This window comes from Podarcis vaucheri (genome assembly GCF_965113315.1).
Source record: "Podarcis vaucheri genome assembly, chromosome: 1".
Classification (NCBI taxonomy): Eukaryota; Metazoa; Chordata; class Lepidosauria; order Squamata; family Lacertidae; genus Podarcis; species Podarcis vaucheri.
In genome coordinates, this window is record NC_138759.1 from 67759156 (window position 1) to 67780277 (window position 21122).

Sequence of the window (21122 nt, forward strand, 5' to 3'; positions counted from 1 at the left end):
TTTTTGAAGCTTTTCCAAAACTTTCCCGACACCGTGCTTCGCAAGACGAAAAAAATCGCAAGACGACAAAACTCGCGGAACAAATTAATTTCGTCTTGCGAGGCACCACTGTATATGGAAATAGCAAGTTTCATTTCACCAGGGCTCAGAAGCTGATACAAATTTCATTAATATATTACCTAACATATTAATGTTACAAAGTAACAAAGAATACTGAAACAACTTGCAAAGCTAGGCCAAAGCCAACATCATCCATGTAACTTGGAGTTCTTTCAGAAAATCTTGTTGATGTTTTCAGATTGTTTAGTGAAGTATGAGAGAGGTGACCACAAGGTTTGGGATGTTCCTGTGTATAAGCCAGCATCAAGGCTAGTTGCAACAGATGGGAACAGATTTAGAGGTCGCAGGTACAAGTGCAGTGGGCACTTTTGATTTTGCACTTGTTCTTTAGCTATTAATTAAACTTTTTTCTTTAGTTACTCATCATTTTACATACAGGAATGTTTGTTTGAATTGCATGTGTGTAAATGATTACTATTTAAAAAGTGGGTTAGGATAAATGGTAGATTAGATCAAAGGTTGAGGAATGGTCAACATTATTTGATTTCTATACCACTTAATATATTAAAAATATATCTACGCAGTAGACAGAAAACTGAAGCAGCAACAGACAACAGAAACAAAATACTACAAAAATGGGGATGTGGGTGGCGCTGTGGTCTAAACCACTGGGCCTTTTAGGCTTGTCAATCAGAAGGTTGACGGTTCGAATCCGTGCAACAGTGGTGAGCTCCCATTGCTCTGTACCAGCTTCTGCCAACCTAGCAGTTCAAAAGCATACCAGTGCAAGTAGATAAATAGGTACTGCTGTGGCAGGAAGGTAAATGGTGTTTCTGTGTGCTCTGGCTTCTGTCACGGTGTTCCTTTGTGCCATGCTGGCCACATGACCTGGAAATCTGTCTGTGGACAAATGCCTGCTCCTGAAGCGAGATGAGCGCCGTACCCCTTAGTCGCCTTTGACTGGACTTAACCATCCAGGAATCCTTTATCATTATCAGTTCATTTTCCTCTTGACACACCTTCCCTCTCAGCTTCTGGATTCTCACCCAGGGTCCAGACAAACTCAGACCACCCACAAAAGTATCACACCGAGAAAAGCTCCTGGTCTCTCTAGATATGCTTTTTATGGGCAAGCCCAAGGTAGATGGCACTTCCTCAGGCTGTCCACAGTTGTGTCCCATTCAGCTGCACTCTCCATACCTAGTTCCAGGTACAGCAGGTTTGTTGACTTTCCCAGGGGGTCCAGTGGATGGGAAAAGGACCTCCCTCTACTCACCCCCCCTTCCTTTCCTCCTCCTCCAGCCATCTATGTATGCTTAGTTACTTTTGTGGAGCAGGATTTGCAGGGCTAAGTGTAGGTTCATATTTCACTAGTCATTTATGCAGCTCTCTCTGAGATTCTCAATTCTCAACTCTAAATAGCCCGGCTTAAATTGATTAGCCTTGAGAAAGAAAGGTATGTGACATTCAGATGCATGCTATTTTTCTGTGTGCTTTTTTCAGGTTGAAGTTCTGGAACAGTCAAACAATGTGACAGTTGGTTACTATGTAACTCACGAGAGTCTGGTTTTTATACCTGCTGTGGTTATCGAGATGTTAATTGCATATGGTGTGAGTAATGCCACCTTGGATATTAAGCAACATGTGCCAAATCTTCATTCTGTTGCTGTCTTAGCCTTGCCATGGGACCCACTGCCAGCTTACCACTTTCAGCTGAAAACAGGCAAGTCATAAACACACAGCTTTGTATAAATCCCTACTGTAGGTGTCCTGGTATCAGCAAAAATATTGTTTGGATTCAACGGGGATAAAATAATCCAAGATGTCACTTGATGAAATAAATCTTAGTTGATTAATTGTAAGAGGTTTAATAAAATTTGCTGAAATTTATGCATGGAATAAGAGGTCTCAAGCAATAGCAACACTTTGCTCTGTATGCATCAAAGCAGGCATCATTTTAGTTGAAGCATTCCTTATTCTGTGAGAGCGAAGAGGGAACAACTCTCTTAAAATGGTATTTGCCACCTACGGTATTACTTAGTATATGCATTAATAATGTACTTCTGCTGTCAGATTTCAGTATTTTTCCAGCTGTTCATGAGTTTTCAGCCACACATTTATCAATGTGAGCCTTCCCTTCACACTTTATGGCAGGGGTGGGCAACTTGCAGTCCACAGCCTAAGTCCAGCAGTGGTCTCCATTTGGCCCATGAGGCTGTTTATTCCAAACCGTGCCTACCTGCATCACATTATATATTATTATACATTATATATGATGTCAGGTATAGGGCAGGTGGAGACACGGTTGCCAGGGCACAAACAGGAGCCTTAAAAAGCAAGCCCAATCAGGCACTGGGGAAGGAGGCTTGCTCTTGCTGTCAGTCACCTGGGATTGGTAATGGAAGGAATTAACTACACCAGGGCTGGCATAGCTAAGGGCCTGTCTTTGGACAAGTTGAGAGAATGAAATGGCTTAAGATCCTTCAGACCCAGTTGCAGAGAGCATGCTTTATATGGACAAACCAGGAATCCACATGGGTGGAAGAATCAACCCACTGTCTGGAATGGACTGAAAAAGGGACAATAACTCCAGCCCTGAGGACCTCTTCCCTCTTTCCTTCGTATGCAGGAATGGTCTACCCAAAAGGGAAATAATGTAGTTATATTCACTAAACACTTGGCTATTCTTCATCTAGAACTGCAGTTTGTGGGTCAGTCTGACAACATACAGTCATGCAGATTTGTTCAGACCATGGAACAAAGATTGCAGAAAGCATTTCAGGATGCTGAGAGAAAGGTCTTGAACACCAGTAGCAAGTTAACTGTTCAGGTAATATTCTTTAACTTCATTAGTCACCTTTTATGGGTTATGCCTGTAATACTTTGCAAAACTTTTATTAAACATGTTGTTATTGATATAACTTCATAGCCAATATGAAAATATTTTATATTTGCTATTTTGTTAATAGCGCAATGATTCTTATGGCTGCATCTACTGTATAAACAAGCCCAACATTTATCACCTGTACTTTTTTTTTAACAGAACCAGACACTAAATTGCAAACCGTTCAGATTAAGTTAATTTTATAAACAACACAATGTGAAATGGAATGGGTCTTGTTTACTCACGTTAATAAAGATATTTATTTTTCCAGAAGTTGAAAGGCACAATTATAAGTAGTCATATTGGCCCCAATCAACTGTAGTACATATACATGCCATTTTTTTAATGCAACAAGGGATGTATACATGCCAACTGGCTTCTACCTCTATCATTCTAAATGGAAATTATATCAGGATAAAGCAGCATTGTAAACTGCTGTTCATTTATCAAAAATGTCTGTTCCATGTCAACATGTCCCCACCAGCTTTTCAGTTTGATACACCATTTCATAATTGCATGAGATTGCCCTACGTTTCTTAGCTCTTTAGAAAGCACTGGCATTGCAGATAAGTGGCCAAATGATTTTTTTAAGAGTCTGAACCTCACTGCATACCAGACATGCACAGCTTGTGCCCTACAATAATCAAAATCAGGAGGACCTTGGTAGGCTGTGCTATGTGGCTGGTATGTTTTATTGGTAGGTCATAAACAGAACAGAACTGGACTATACATTAGAATGAGCAAGAAGAGATGCAGCAATAGGTCAGGGAGAAATTGTTTTCAACTACGCCAGCAGAAAATAATAGATTTAAAGTTTATAAGTGGGTACTTGTACCATTTTGCCATGGAGTAAATGGGTTCTTAGTATCATAGTGGAGACAGACCTGCCTTTTAAGTTCACTAAAGCTATTTTAGTTTCTTGATTAAAGATTGCATTCAATTAAATTTTTGCTCTAGTGCAAGGATTAGCACCAGTACAACAGGATCTGCCCCCCTTTGCATGTGCCCTGCACTACCCCCAGATCTGCTCTGGAGGGTTGGGGGAATCCCCAGGACAGATTTAGGGACTGCTGGGAGGAGAAGATGTGCGGGTGGAATGTTCCCTTTAATGCTACATTGAATACGACCCTCTGTGTCTGTGGCCAGGGACCTGTGTACTTTCATTTATGTACGGTGCCTAGTATATTTTGGCCCTTTTTCTCAAATAACAAAGGTGAAGAAGAGTAATCCTTGCTCTTTTGCTTTTCCTATGAACATCAAAAAAGATGGAGGCTTTGTCTGCCTAGATATTTGCTGCAGGTCAGTGCAAACTGAATGCACGTGCATTTGACCTGAGTAACCTTCTCTGTAAGCATCCGGGGATCTGTGTGGGCATGGCATTGCCTTGTTGAAAATGGCACTAGTCTGAAGACAGGCACGTTTTCTCCACCTCAACTTACTGCACCAGAAATTTGTGCTGATGAAAGTCCCCTACATGGAATATTGTGACTCACCCATGCATGGAACATGTTGTGTCCTTCTTACCTCGCCTGCCCTGTCCCTCTTCCACTCTGTTCTCAACTTGACTCAGTTTAAAGGGTTAATTTTTTCAGGGTTTATCTACCTACACTTTGCACAGTTGTGCAACCCTTTAATAAAAGATGGGATCCCAATGCGATGAATGTTCAGAACGTTGAAAGGGAGCAGAACTTTATATACTGGAAATGCAACCAAACCTGTGCATACCTGCAAACATATCAGCACTTTGTTATTAAGTTATAGGATATGCTTCTAAGACAGGAAGAAGCATGCAACAAACATGCTGTAAGCAAGAAGCAATGCAAATGTGCCTTTAATTCTTGTCCATAGAATATAGGCAAGTGCTTCTAGATCGATATTTTAGGTTAAAGCTATAGTTGAGGAAGGTACCTTTCCCCCCAATACAACCCTGTAATGAGCATGGTGCACAGCCCATACTTGTCCTATGCCTATCCTTATCAGACATGTGGACTGGTTGTACATATGGAATACAGATTTGTAGGATTATGCTGGTTCTGTATGGTGAAACAGCACCTTCTGAAATGAAAGCTATCTGAGTTAGCCCTCCTTTGTGGAAATACTCTCTTCCTCTTGGCTGCTTCTGTAACAAAGTTGGATAGTCTAGCCAAAGAGTTAAAACACCCACGAGCATGTGTGTTTAACAATGACAGCATGATTAACATTTTTCTTTGCCATGTGCACTAATGTAATAATAAGCAGAAAAAGTTATGTCAAAATGAAGCTACTGGCTGTTTCTCCACTTTGGTCTTGTTTCAGATACTGAGCACATCAAATGTTTCTCAAGCTGTAACTCTCTTTTATGTGGTGAAAAATGAAAGCACAGTCTTAAACGGCACCGTGTCAAGCAACCTTCTCAACCATCTTTCAGCAGAATTGGTGGGATTCTATCTCACCTATCCACCTCTGACCATTGCTGAAGGTAAGCCTGCAAGGTGATCAAATTATTTGCATTCTTTCGGTGTTTGCTAGTCGACACTTTAAAAAACATTCCCATTGGAAGTTAAGCACCACAGCCTTTTCTGCTCCAAATATTTCTCCTGTGTAACAAGTGGTTCCTATATCCATCTAGACTAGGGGTCGGCAACCTAAGGCCCATGGGCCACAAGTGGCCCATGGGGGTTGTTTAACCAGCCCATGAACCCCCGCCACCTGCTCGGGGACCTTCACCGCCCACTCGGTTGGCTCCTGTGTGCCGTTCTAAACTGGCGCGGAGCCGAGTGGGGACCTCCTTCCACGATGCTGGCCGGCTTCCCATTGGCTGCAGGAAGCTCCTGCAGCCAATGGGAAGCTGCGCACGCCTCCTCCTCACCGGAAGGAGCGCCAGAAATAGCGCTTGTGCACTGTGTCATCTGTGGGACTGAACCGGCCCAAGCCACAAAAACTTGGCTGACTCCGATCTAGACTATGATGCTTCCTTTCTTGAAAGAAGCCCAGATCAGTAAACAAGTACAAAACCATGGTTGAAGTGCACCTCAGAAGGAAAACAGCTGGTTACTCATACTGTTATGAACCACCAATATAAAGTATTTTGTGATATTAGCTCTTCATTAAATGACTGACTTTTTTGGTGGACTGTGTCTGTGGCCAAGATTTTCTTTAAAGTAGTGAACAGATAAATTAAAAACCTAGGGTAGGGATCTGAAAAAAATGCTGCACCGTTCCTCTTGCAACAAAATAAAATCCTGTGCAGTACATAGACTGTAAAGATATGAAAGCCATGTTGCCAACAAAAATAAGTGACTTAAAATGCCAGGTGGACAGGCATCCACTGTACACCAGAGGTCCAGTTTTCTAATTATGACCCCTCAAAATAAGGAGATGCTAGATGGAATTGTGAGGTGAAGGCCATTGCTGTTTCACTACATAAAGAAGACAACTAACTGGGTAAGGGAGCCCATAATGCCATTCTCCAAAGAATTCACAATAAAGCAGAAAGATGACTTGGGGTAATGAAGAAGGGAGCACAAACATAAAGGCAAATATTTTTAAAAAGGACCACTCTTGATGCTCATATATACATTTTTTCCCCTTTGCCTCATGTTTGCGGTGGAAATATGCAATAGGCTGTCAGGACGAGCTTGCAAAGTTTTCTTCTATAAAAGCAGTTTGAGGATGGATGCATCTTGTAATTCAGCCTCTAGGCTGAACTGAACCCTCCTGACTGCTATTTATTCTGTCTGATAGCTATATTTCCACGGCTTACCGTTTAAAGATCCGGTGTCTTCAAGATAAAAAGCTGACAGAAGTGTATTGTGAAATGAATGTTAAATCACCATTTGAAGAAAATAATCATTCATGACCCTGCTTTGATTTGCTTACCCCTCACTGGTTAGCAGTTACATGAAACATTCTTCCGAAGCTTCTTGTGTGAGTAACTGTAAATCAGTCTAACCCTTGGTGATCAAAGTTCCATAGTGCAGCCAGAACAACAGAGGGATGGATATGTATTCAGAAGTTCCTGGGCTTGCTTTGTAAAACCAGAGCTGCCAGGGCTGAAGCCTGCCTTCACACTGCTCTTACACTTGTGACATTCGTCCTTCCCTGTAATTTCAGGAACACAAAACCTAGTTGCAGCTAATCATAGTGAGTAGGAACTGGGAACATAATCAGTCTTTGTTTATTGATGTTCTTTTCTGTTTATAGTTATAAAAAATCAGTTTTGGAAATGTGACATAAATCTTGTATATAATTATTTTCTTCTTCTTTTGTTTCAAAGCTTTGGAATATCCAAATCTTGACACTTCAGAAGCAACTAGAGACTACTGGGTTGTTACAGGTAAATGCTTGCATTTTTTTAAAGGGAAAAATTCATCCACTGTCTTTTCCATGAGTGGAATTATGTTCCACTCCGAATTCTATTATTATTATTATTATTATTATTATTATTATTATTATTATTATGAAAATGATTTTTTTTTACCTGCTAATGAATTTGGGATTTCCAGTGGCTCACAGCTTCTCTAGTTGCTGTGTGTTGTTTGAAGCGCTCATAGAATTGTAGAGTTAGAAGGGACCCCCAGGGTCACCTTGTCCAACCCCCTGTGATGCAGGAATGCTGCCCACAGCCGTCCCTAAGTGGGCTCAGACCACCAACCTTCTGGTTAACAGGCAAGACGTACTGATGAGCAGGTCTGCTGCCAGCTTGTAGGAATGCCTGCTGGTGGTCTCATGTTATGCTGCTTTACGTGTATATTTGTAATTAAAGCAAATATTGTGGCATCTCTCCTCCAAGGGGAACCAAAAACTGCAACCCCGCCAACAACAACAACAACAACTCGGAGATTGTGTAGGTATTGTGCAGCAATAGGGCTTTATTTTGCATCTGTTTGGCACTATTTATATAGTAATGCTGAGGTTTATTCGGTAAAGGAATCAAAATTGGCTCTGCAGCACCTGCGCTACTTGGAAAATATTCCTTTAGGCTAGAACTACGTCCATAGAGAGTATTTCTTGGTTCCACAAGTTAAAATAGGCACTGTACTTTGTAATGGAGCCTGATTAACTTTGTCTTTTCCATGCACTAGCATGAATTCAGGCCATTTCTATGAGGGCCAAGTGTTTCCTATGCTCTTATGGCTCTTACGACCAAACATACTTGGAATCCTAGTACTACAACTGCCTTCTCTTCAGGATTCCACTTCCAGTTCTGTGGCCCTCTGTGGATTTTTGCCTCTCAGCTGTCTTGTAGAGGCAGTCTCCTCTGTCCCAATTCTTTTGCTCTTTTTCCTATCTCATATTGATTGGCAACCTGATCACCTCTAGATGGGGGCTGGAGTTGCAGTCCAAAATATCTTGGGGAGTGCCAGGTTGGCAAAGGCTGATCTTGGAGGTGCAGCAGTCTGTGAGTGCTCTCATTTCCAAACATGTCCCATTCTTTGGAAGTTTGCTGTTTTGGATACAGTAATGCAATAGTTCACTTTGGCTTCAGTACTCCTCTCAGTGTGCGTGTGCACATGCGTGCACATAAGTGGACGCGCATATACTTTCTGGAAACTAATTTCATCATTGGTGAACAACAGTGCTTAATGAGAAAATGTTTAAGGCAGGGATGTGTTAATAACCCACACAATTCGCAGGAGTTTAGAAAGCAGGAGGAGACCAGCTGATCAGAAGCAAAGGGGTTTGTGCTGTGGAATGAAAAGTTAGGTTAAGTATTTGGAGAAAAAAACTTCTATCTGTAAGAGCAGCTCAATAATGGAATAAGCTGCCCTATGGGGCGAACTTATGGAACTTGCCTGCTTGGCAGTTTTCAGGAAAAAAACCTGTTTCACAGGCAGGTTTAGGATAACCAGTCTTTGAAAAGGAGGTTGGATTAGGTGACCCAATTTGTTTTCCTCAGCTCCATAGCTGTACATGTCCCTGCAGCTCAGATGTTGTTATATCTTTAATCGGTTGCTACAGAATTCCCCCCCCCCCATGACTTTCACAGTTATACAGGGAGTTGACATTACAATGCTGGGGGTGAATAACCAGAGTTTTGCAAGACTAATGGAGCAGCGTTTAGCACCACTCTTCATGATGTCCCATCAACAAGGAAGACGATTTAAAAGAGCCACTACAGTCGGCAGCTATACTGTGCAGGTGGGTGCTAAGACCATCCTCCCCCCCCCAAATCCCCCCACTTTGCTGGTGTTTTTAACTTGCTGTTGCAATTTGTATGTAACATGTTTGTGTATAATCTAGAAGCTTCTTGGAGGGATGCTGTGAAATGTGTAAATTGGAACAAGCAAATGTTGTTTAACTTACTTCTGTATAAATTGCAAAATAATTTTGCAAATAATTATTAGCTTCCCCCTCTTCTAATCAAGAATGATATTGAATTAGGTAACACTTTTATCTGCACCAGATCCACTGAAGATTTGTAATGTGACAATATGGAATATTGAAATGGCCTTTAAATTTGGTTGTAGCTGTTTAAGTTATGCTCAGGGTAGACCCATTAAACCAGTGGGCTTAAATTATATAAGTCTAGTAGGATCATAGGGTCTTACACTGGCACAGACCATTGGTCCATCTAGATCAATACTGTCTACACTGATTGGCAGTGGCCAGACCAGGGTTTCAGGTAGGGGTGCCTCCCAAAAACACCCTGGAGATGTTGGGGGTTAAATTTGGGACTTTCTCAGGAAAGGCAGATGCTCTTCCACCTGAGCTACCCATATCCTAATCCACTGGTTTCAAGGACCTTCTCTGAGTATTACTTAGTAGGATGCAACCCATTGTCTCTACCAGATTGTAACCAATGGCTTGGGTTTTCCCCCTTTTCATTTTCTGTGCTGGCAATGATTGTGTAAAGCAGCTAGAGAACTAGGCTGAGTGCCTCCCTATTTGGTATGTGCACTCAAGGCCACAAAGTGCAATTTAGTGACTGTTTCAGACACCACTGGGCAGGAGGGGACAAAGCTGTGGAACTGACATCCCAGCAGTGACAGCACTGCCTCTTATGTGGATGGTATGGGACTGCCACTCCTGCTACTGGGTTGATTAGTGGGGCAGTATTCCTGAACCCAATGTGTCATTGAGCAGAGTTTGCCAGAGGGAGAAGCAAGGCACCCAGAGGGTGGAAACATGGAAGAAGTGTTGGGCTACCGAGCAAACATGTGGGATATAAACAGGTTCCCATCGACATGGTTTTTATGCTTCTGCTCAAAACATTCCCCCTTTGAACATTTATGTATACTGCTGTTTCAATTGAAAACGTATATCTATTTTATCAGTCTATTTCTATGCTAATATTATCCATTTCGTCATAGACGTGAGTTTATACTATAAATAAGATTTCCGCCCCCCCCCCTTTGTCTTTCTCTCTTGTTTGATAAGATGGTAAAAATGCAGCGAATTCCAGGTCCTAAGGAGCCTGCTGAATTGACCTATTATACTATATACAATGGGAAACCTTTGTTGGGCACTACAGCTGCCAAAATTTTGAGCACTGTTGATTCACAGAGGATGGCCTTGACACTGGGATATGTCGTTCAAGTACAAGCTGATCGTAAGGATTCTTTGCTTTTCTTTCAGATAGTTTATTATAATTATTATGATTGCCTATTATAATAAAATCAACATGGAGCATCCCATATGGTGGCTTATCTACTTTGGTCAGTAACTCTTGTAAATGCTGATTAGCTATGTTTTTCTCTGAATACTTTCTTATGTTCTTTATTAATATGTACCTTAAATGATAACAGAGCTCTCTGGGGATGTATATATATAATAGCTAAGGATCATCATCTACAGTGGTGCCCCGCAAGACGAATGCCTCGCAAGACGAAAAACTCGCTAGACGAAAGGGTTTTGCGGTTTTTGAGCTGCTTCGCAAGACGAATTTCCCTATGGGCTTGCTTCGCAAGACGAAAATGTCTTGCGTTTTTTGCAAGTTTGTTTCCTTTTTCATAACACCGTTAATGCAGTTGCAACTTGACTTCGAGGAGCAACTCATAGAATGCGGTGTGGTAGCCTTTTTGGAGGTTTTTGGTGATTTTTGAAGCTTTTCCAAAACTTTTCCGACACCGTGCTTTGCAAGACGAAAAATTCGCTAGACGAAAAAACTCGCGGAACGAATTAATTTCGTCTTGCGAGGCACCGCTGTATTCTAATTAACTCTTCGGTGTTAAGGAGAGAACTAGAGCTAAAGGCATGATTTTAAAATAATATCACTTCTTTGCTTTTCATGGCTGCCAGAATGTAGAACTTAAAAGAGATATGTGCTGCTTTAGAATTGTTTCTCTATAGGCTGGTAGGAAACCATGTTTTCTGAAAGTCTACAAAGGCATTTGAGGTAATATCCCATCCCAACCCTGCTTCATGGTCATTTTTTTACTTTACATAGTGAATGTAAAATATGAACTGGGTTGGAAGTCTTGATCTGGATGCAGTCCGGCAGTTTTCTAACTCTTCTCTGATTCCCACCCCCAATAACCAGCATCAATTGGAGGAAGCAGAGCATGCTAAATACTTGCATAAATATTTAAGTGGGGCATTTGTTGCTGCTTCATACACATCCCATTAGAATTAATGGACATCAAACAGCAGCGGCATGGGCTGGTTGCTTCCTGTGCTGTAAGCAGTCTGTATCAATCTTTTCATTTTAGCTACTGTATTTAAAATGATTTTCCTGGTTCACACATCTCATTATGGCAAACCATGGCTTAGAACAAAGTTATGGCCACTTTGCGCCTTGACAGTTATTCTGTTTCTGCGTTGAGACTAAGTCATGGTCTGGCTTTGTGTGTTGGCTCATGGTTTAGCATTTGCAGAATAACCAAGATCCACAAATGATAGGATAAATCTTGTTGGCAGCTTGCAGTTAGCCTGGAGTTAGCTAAACAATGACTTGAGTTTGGACAATATAGCATAGCAGCAAATCAACCTATGAGGAGTAAAGCAGCCACAATCTCCTGTTTTGGAGCTCATTCATTTGTGCTAAGCCATGGTTTTGCTTAGTGTGATGTGCAAACCAGGCCCATATTATTTATGTTAGAGCTTAGCTTTTCCCTGCAATTAACAGTTTTCTCAAATCAGTGAATGACAACTCTTAAGTGTCCACAAATATACATTCTGATATAAGATATTAATTTAAACTTCTAATTCCGCTTAGATTTCAACTAAGCTAAGATCAAATAATAATACATAAAATAAAGTAAGATATAACAAAGTAAATTAAATTAAATGTAGACGTCCCATCATTTTCCCATATAGTTGTCATTTATGATTTTGAATGTACTTATAACTATTACCTTACTCTTAATATACTTTCTAATACTTTCTTACAACATATTGTACCGATTTTTCTTTAATAAAGAAATAAAGAGACAAACTAATCATATAATTGTAGAATGTAGTCACAGTGGACCATTAGCCCCAAGTAACTAGTAGGTTTATTATAATTATTATTGACAATATGGAGAAAAGAACCTGTCATAGTTGATAATAAAGGACAAGTATGCATGTGTGACTCCAAATGGCAACCAAATACTGAAATCCATCCTCCCCTTCTGGTTATAATTTTTCATTTATTAAATTGGTTATTCGCCTAATGCTGCAGTCTCTGGCAATGTCCAAAAGAATGTTAAAAAGATCACTTATCATTTCTTCTGTAGAGCAGATACCTTGTCGATTGAAGTTTAAATATTAATTGTTCATATTCAGGTTTGTCATGGCTGAAATTACACAGATTATTCACAAATAAAGTGAAAATTAAAAAATACAATTTCCATCAAACTGTTCAAATATTGGATATTATATAAATTCTTAATTATTTACAGTGATTATGACATCTTTTGGCTAATTCTGGAAATATTAATATTACATTGTTGATTTTAAGTATTGCTCCAGATGGAAATAGACCTGCACCTCTTTCCAACTTCTAGTTACTTGAGTTTTATTTTACTAATCATTCATTTATAAATATTATGGCTTGAGTGTTATGGAAGAAAGCAAGGCATTCAATTAGTAGTTTTTAAGTGCTTGTATGGTGCACGGTGGAGTGGGAAAGGTAACCTCTGCCATAACTGATAAGAATTAGAGCTACAGCTTAAATAACCCATTTATTATCTTGGGTGAAGTGGGACATTGGAAGCTACTTATACCAAGCTGTACAATTTGTCCATTGAATTCAGTATTATCAAAAGTGATTGGCAGGGGCTTGTCAAATGAAACTTTTGCCTGCAGAATATGTGATTTACCACTGAACTCTAGCTTCCCCCTAAGTGACATTGCCCTGATATTTCTCCCATAATAATCCAAGTCACTCTCTGCACTGTTTTTCACCATAGCTGATAGTAATGGTTGTCCTCCATAGGTTGTGGTAGAGCACAATTCACATGCTTGAACGGTTGGGGAAAATATATGCCTACGTGAGACTTTCTGAGAGCTCCTGCCAAGAGCAAACAGTACTGGACTTGCTGGTCTGACTCATTATAAGATTGCTTTATAAGTTTACTTTCTCTCCTTCTTTATTATATACAGCTGTGGTAAAAAACCCACCCAACAACCTATGGATCATTGCTGCAGTGTTGGCTCCCATTGCTGTGGTTACAGTCATCATCATCATTATCACGGCAGTTCTGTGCAGGAAGAACAAAAATGACTTCAAGGGAGACACCATGATGAACCTACCGCAGAGAGCCAAAGTAAGTAATTTTCATCCCAGGCTCAGGAATGGGAATTTCTTCTTCAGTGTTACATTCTCCATCATTCTGTACTTGAAGAACAAGATTGTGCTCTCTTTGGACAGATTTTACTAAACCAGTAAGACAATAAATACTCTGTGCTCAGAGACAGAATGAAGCCGTTCCCATTTATAGGCTTCCACCCAAGTGCAAGACAATTTTTATAGTGTAAGTCCCTGTGAAATGGAGGAAGTACTAGCTGCTTAATGTGTCTTCAGAATAACCTTTAAAAAACCCTTTTTTTCAACCATACAGGTTGAGCAGACATTATTGGGAGGAGGGTTAGAAGGGAGTACTGAATAGAATATGTGATTCACAGCAATATGCTTCCTGATAACTGCTACTGTTCAGTTCCTTTTGCCAGGGAGTCTAAAAAGGCCATTATCAGGTGTTTGAAACACTCTATTAACTTACTAGTGCCTCATGACCATAATAGAACAGCATGGTTGAAATAATAGATACTCACCAGTTGTGCCTGCATGCCAAAGAAAGAAACGATCTAGCTCTTACCAGGTCAAAGTGGTGAATAAAATATCCTGATCAATATCAATCACTACTTCTAAGTTTTGTAGAAGTTTTTATTCTAGATACTAGGTACTAGTCACATCTAAAAGGGAAAGCAAGACAATCATTTAAGAAAAATATAGAAACCTTATTAAAATGTTATGAAATAAAAACATAAAAATAAACAGTACATTCAACTTACGCGATGGTTATGTTTCAAGGATAGTGCATAACGCCAAAATGGTGCGTAGTCAAAACACACTCTCCCTGCACTTTTGAATGCATGCTCAAGGTGAATGCAATGGCAGGTGGAATTGCTGATATCCCCCACTGGATGCCTGCTCCCCTTTTAATTTTTTTTCAGCCAAGTGAATAAAGCTGAATTCACACAAGCTAAATGAGCCTAAGTTGTGGGTGGACTATATACATTAATAGTTTGTCTCTTTCCTGATTTTGATAATAAAATCATATTACTTTTATACAGTTTAAATGCAGAAATAGCAAAAATGGATAGCACACCCAGGTGTCACAATTTCTTTTTTTTATTTTGAAGAGGCCAGAAATATGATTGGAGTAAAAAATCTGAGCTACATGCTTTTTTGTAGAACAGATTCACAAGTAGTGAAGCAAACAATAGGGAAATCCTCAACATTTTTTACCTCCATTTGGCTGAACTGAAACTGGAGGTTGAAAGTTCATAGGAAGCAGCAGGTTTCTGCCTCAAGTGGTGCTACCTCACCTGAGTCTGAAAATAGATTGCAGTTGTTGTGTTCTAGGAAAGCTTATTGTTTCCTGGATGGTTCTTGGGGGCTTGTCATTGAGAAGATCCTTGATGACAAATAAGCTTTCATGAAACATCTGCCTATGGTTTGTTTGTTTGTTTGTTTACTTATTTATTTGAATGCATCTATTTATTGAATTTCCAAATTGTCCAATGACAGAAATTCTCTGGGTAGTTCTCAGTATCTATAAAAATAGAAAATAATGCATACTTATGAAATATGAATGGTACAATATAAAGCCGGAATAAAAATACAATGACAGATGAAACAGCAGTGCAAAAGGTATAAACCACACACATGCACATGCACACACACATAAATCTACGGAACACTGAAGCACTTTCCTAAAAGGCCTGGCAACGCAACAGAAAAACTACAGTGTTGGCACCAAGTGAGCCTCTCTAAGGAGAGCATTCCACATTCAGTGTTGGAATGTGTTTGAGTTTACTTGGTGAAGTTGAAGATGTCTTGCCAGCAACAAGAAGTGCTCGTATGGCCTTGAATGTTATCTGGAGTCTTCAGATTCAGCTTTGGGAACCTTCTTTTCTTCTCTCTCAGCACCATGGTCCCCCTCCAAACAATCGCCTCTTCCCTGCGGCTAAAGTTTACTCTTGAAAAACAGCAGACGATCCTCTGGGTACATATCCTGGCTTACATCTAGTTTGCTCTTTACTTCATTACTCTGGCCAGCTTCTGTACAGTTCGGAATTCTGTGGGTTAGTAAAGGCTCTTGCCATGAATATAAAATTTGGATAGTATAATTAAAGGAACATTTGTGCACAGGGATAAGAGGATAAAGGTTCTTCCTGTTTTTGATTTATGTGCTCTAGTGTAAAATGTTTGATTAATGAAATTAGAAGAACATTTTGTTTTCATTTTAGCCTGCCTGGAGTTTTGGTCTGTCAGGCATAACAGTAATCGTAATTGCTAGCAAATTATTAAGCGTAAAATCTTGGCAATGCAAATAGTTGCCAGTAATATGTGCTGAGTGTATTTAAATAGACTGTGTGTTGTTTCTCTAGTTGCAAAAATGCCTGAAACTACTTGAGCACTGCAAGCCTTCTGGATGAAAAATCTGTTCTGTGAATATGGCTGAAGTGGTTTGTTTATTAAAATTATGCTTATGAAATGACGTTATAATCTGTGTATATTTAAAATCTATTGATTAGGACGGCTGCTGCTGAGGGTAATTTGTGAGCCTTTGCTCTGCAAAATATAACGTTTCAAGCCTTCTGAAAAGGAACCTTCTTGGCTTGCTGCTTTTATTCTTGTGGAGTGTTTCTATTTTATTTGCTCTGCTCTGCTTGCTTTGATTTCACATATCAAGGGGGAACAAGGAGAGTGGAACTGCATAATCAGTGCTGCAGTCCTGCTGCTGCTAAGAGACTCCTATGCACTGCAGCTCTTTGCACAGAAGGGCTGCCTGCTGGACCACCTTTTAGAACTCTCCCTTTGTGAATGGAACTAAGCGAATTATTGAAAGGATAGAGGGGTAATGAATCCTTTGGCATTAAATGTTACAATGTGCAGCAGGTGTGGGAAGAGATTTGGTGTGCCCCCCAGGCCGTCCTGTTAAGGACAGCTCTTTAAAGGAAGCTGGGCAAATTGAATGTACTCAGAAAAGATCAAGTCTAGGATCTTGAGAGTTCTTAAATCCTTTTGTCATTCTTGATTGCTTTAACAATAAGGATGGTCTGTACTACACTTACAGACATTTGTGTCAACTGAGTTCAACCAAAAAGAAAAGTGGGGGAAGTGAGGTTTTTGGCACAAGAAGTGAATGAATGCACATAAGCATGCTCTCCAAAATAAGGGCATCTGTCCTTGTTAAATTTATGAGGGTTTTTTGCCTGATAGAAACTGAAATACATTGCAAGGGTTGACTATTGAATGTGTTGGATTTCAGCTACATTATTTTATGTTTTGATGTGGAGGCTATCTGTGTTAAATCTCTGTTCATTTTAATTCATTGCATGATTTTAGAGAATTTAGTGATTTTATATCTGAAGGGCAAGGAAAGTCAGGTGTATGTACCCTGTACCCTGTGCTCTTATGACAGATAATGTGTGCCTGTTGGCTTAAATGTTGCTGTTAATGTAATTAAACGAGTATATTTCTGTAGAGTTCCATTGCAAGGGCTTTTGCATACTTTTATGTTCACAGAACTGTTCATCTGACAGTATTCAGTCAGCTTCAGTTCTCTACTGTGATATGAAATTACAATGCTGAAATGATTTTTGTGGTTTATTTCTGGAGTTCACACATTTCCTCCCCATTACTGTATTCCTGTGTAGCTGTTGCCAGAATGGAATAAACAGTTTTGCCAAGTAAACCACAGAAGTAGATTGAAGCTCCACCCTAATTAGGTGTCTAATGTGAAGTCCTTTATTATTCAGGAGCTTCTTAGTGTCAGAAGCTTGCCCCCCTTACTTTTATGTCAGATTATTATACTATTATTATTTTAAAAAATAATAATCTCCACAGTCCAGAATATAGTGTGAAAGTATATGATAGGGAGGATGTATAGTGGCACTGAAAGCAGCTACCCTGTGAGGATCTCCTTCTCTCCTGGCAAATCTCAATATGCAACGTGATGTCTAGTGTTGAGAATCCCTACACTCTGCAAACAGGAGTCTGTGAGCTAGAATTGAAGACATGCTCAACACAATTATGTCATTGGGGAGGGGGCAGTCTACTTTTAACATTATTGTTGACACCTGTCAGTCTCAAGGAGTGCGCCTTTGTGGGTGAAGCCAAACCGTTGGAGGTTTACAGCGCCTGCTGTGGCTGTAGAGACCAATACTGGAGAGACATGTTTCATTGCAGAAATTAGAGTGACTAAAAAATAAGGATAAAGGGTTTCATTGCACAGTTGGCAACATATTGATCACTTTCTGACTGTTGAATTTAAAAACCTTTAATTTGTATAAAAAATGTTCTGTGCATTAAAAATTGAAAGAAGGTGAGAAACGTTCCCCTGCCTGTAGTTATTTTTCAGTGTCTTACTTCATTTTGAGAAAGAAAAACCTATCCCCCCCCCCCGGGAGAATTTTGGCATGCCATTGAATGTGCCTCTTGAATGCCCATGCTGCAACCAGGGTCTTTGTTTTTGTTTTTATAGAATATTCAGGTTCATTGGAAACCTGTGATTTGTGATAGGAATGAAAAAACACTTGACAGGTTTGACTCTAAAATAGCTCTGCTTATTGATTGTTTCAGTCAAAATGTCACAACGGATTCATCAAGTGTTGTCCTCATTGCCCTCTACGTGTTTTAACAATTTCCCCTAAGATGGAACTGGAGCTTTTCCTTCAAATGGCTCTGACAACAGAAGTGTCACTGGAATGTTCTTCTAGCTCGGTTTATGTGAAACATTGTACAGTGGTGCCTCGCAAGACGAAATTAATCCGTTCGGCGAGTCTCTTCATCTTGCGGTTTTTTTGTCTTGCGAAGCACGGCTGTTAGCGGCTTAGCGGCTATTAACGGCTTAGTGGCTTTAAGAAAAAGGAAACAAACTCGCAAGAACTCGCAAGATGTTTCGTCTTGCGAAGCAAGCCCATAGGGAAATTCGTCTTGTGGAACGACTAAAAAAATGGTAAACTCTTTCGTCTTGCGCGTTTTTCGTCTTGCGAGGTACCACTGTAATAGGGTTTCACATTGGTGATGGAGGACAGTCCAAAATTGGAAATAAGATTTGAATATCTGATGTCATAGGTCTGCCTCCTGAAGCCGTTTCAGATGGGACTGAAACTCTCCATATTCTGGACCAATCTATTTTATGTCTCTACTGTGAGCCATCTATGCTGCTCTCTATCCCTAGCAGAAAGGCAGAAGGGCAGACCCATGGCAGCCATAAGGCCTCAGGCTAAGTATCTATACTCTCTTCCAGTATTTATGGCTGCTGTGATTCATCTATTTCAAAGTACATTGAAGTGACCCCACTCAGTCAGAATTCAAGTTTGTATGTATGTATGTATGTATGTATGTATGTATGTATGTATGTATAAAATACAACATACGTAAGTTTAGAGATGGTATACCTGTGAAATGTTGTATGCATCAGTGGAATGTAATTGATCGTCACAAGTTACAAAAGTGGAGTTATTGTTTTCACAAAGCAGGTTGTGCTCTGCATAGTAGACAATTTCAGCCCATCTGTAAAGTTTAAAAATGGATATGTTCCAGCAAGTTGCTAATACAAAAGGCCTGAAACATGACTTTATTGTTTTGGCATGCCATTTAATGTCACATTTGTTCCTTTATATTTTGGAGTAACACAAGGGTACAGCTTAATATTTCAAAACCATTTTGTTCTGGGTGATATAAGCAACAGTGTTTGAAGAAGACACTGATTTCATCAAGGTCAGAGTATCTCCCGCTGCATTTCCATCTTATATCTTTGGGGGATTGCTGTGTCTGTCTAAGAAACATTGGACTTTTTTATGTAGAAAAAATCTCCTGTTGACCTGATATGACTTGTGAAGCAGACAATAAGCTGGTACATTTTCTGTTTCCTTCTTCTTTCCCATATTCTGATTCTCTCTCTCTCTCTCTCTCTCTCTCTCTCTCTCTTATGGGTTTGATTTCAATAAATCATTTGTCTGCTTAAAAATAGAGCCATTCTAAACATTGTTTCTCTGTAGTTTGAAGCCCCTTTTTTTACTCTAAACTGCTGCAAATTCTTGGTGCAATGTTCTTCCTCCATTGACCTCACAGCTTAATTGGCCTACACTGCTATTTAATTCTGTTGGCTGTGGCAGCCACCTTATCATCCATGATTATCCATGTCATGGATGCCTGTAAACAAAACTACATGGGTCACCACAGCCAAAGAAGAAAGAAGGAAATGCCACCAAGGAGAATAGTATTGGGATGAGACACATGGGTTTGCAACAAGTGCCAAAACATGGATGATGCTTTCAGAATCACGAAAAGGAGTTCTAAAGAAGGCATGTAGTTTAGACTCAACAGTAAAATACTTAAAAATGAATGCAGCTACTTTCCCATTAATTCTGTTTCCACAAAAGCATTAATAAATATGAGTAGTTTTCCCTTCACTCTTAGGTACATACAATGTGCATCTCTGGCTAAATCTTGAATTGTACAATTAAAAATGTATTAAATGTATATCTGATTCAGAACTCCTTTGTTTTCTGTACCTGCAGCCAGTCCAAGGATTTGACTATGCCAAGCAACATTTGGGCCAACAGGGAGCTGAAGATGAGGTTTTGCCTGTAACCCAAGAGACTGTAGTATTGCCGCTTCCAGTGAGAGATGCTCCTGCCTCTCAGGAGAGGGAAATTATTCAGGATGGAAGCACTGCTAAAATTGCAAAGTCCAATGACACAAGAAAGAGGTAAGTATTAACAGCAGAAGAAACACCCTGGTCAGTCTTAATTCGAAACTACTGTGGAATTTACAACCATTACAGTGCCTATATAATGGTCTTTCTCGTGTGTGTGTGTGTGTGTGTGTGTGTGTGTGTGTGTGTGTAGAGATATTGGAGCCAGAGTGATGGACTGCTATATTGATTAGCTAGGCTTCCTACAGAAAATATTCCTATTATAATATATTTTTGCAAGTTCTTCTTGTTCGAGGGATATTGGTGAACGAAAAGTGACTTTCTACATTTTGTTAGGTGGCCTTCCATTTTATATAACCACTTACCTGCCTTGCTCAATTTTTTTGTTCGCACTTGTTTGTTTGCTTAGTTCAAATGATAAACTGAAACTTAAGTCAAATAAGATGGATGTGGTTCATTAGCCCAGGGACATGGAATTGCTCTATCCTCTAATGGAGCAGTTTCACAGGTTGGGATTCAACTAGTGAGTCCTGTCAGCGAAAGCCCTGTACAGGGACTTCTGCTTGCACAATGCGACGTTCTTCCTCTCCTCCCCTGGTGCCTCCTGAGAGTGGCTCTGGGGGGAGGGGACAGAAGAAACCCTGGAGCAGTGCATCGTTGTGGGCAAGGGGGGGGGATAACCTTACTTTTAAGCCAAATACTTGCCCTGAAGGAACAATCACCTAGGCGTGACACTGAATTCCTCCCACAGTTTGTGAGTTCTCCTAGATCCACCTTTATCATTGGAGACATTCTTTGGATTTTCCTCCTCAGATGCCAGACTTGTCTTCAGTCACCTCAGGCTTCTCTGCAGTGTCAGAAAGATGAATATTTGGAGATAA

General features: G+C 40.1%; 1 protein-coding gene across 4 annotated transcripts in view; it reads left to right on the forward strand.

Annotated features, from left to right (window-relative positions):
* KIAA1549L (KIAA1549 like) overlaps positions 1-21122 on the forward strand; it is a 150706-nt gene that overhangs the window by 77638 nt on the left and 51946 nt on the right. For all 4 annotated transcript variants that reach the window (XM_082231517.1, XM_082231518.1, XM_082231519.1 and 1 more), the window contains 8 exons: positions 1564-1783; positions 2757-2890; positions 5240-5402; positions 7200-7259; positions 8913-9064; positions 10304-10475; positions 13451-13614; positions 20105-20295. In XM_082231517.1, coding sequence (XP_082087643.1) covers positions 1564-1783; positions 2757-2890; positions 5240-5402; positions 7200-7259; positions 8913-9064; positions 10304-10475; positions 13451-13614; positions 20105-20295 — 1256 coding nt within the window. The remainder of the gene's footprint in view (positions 1-1563; positions 1784-2756; positions 2891-5239; positions 5403-7199; positions 7260-8912; positions 9065-10303; positions 10476-13450; positions 13615-20104; positions 20296-21122) is intronic.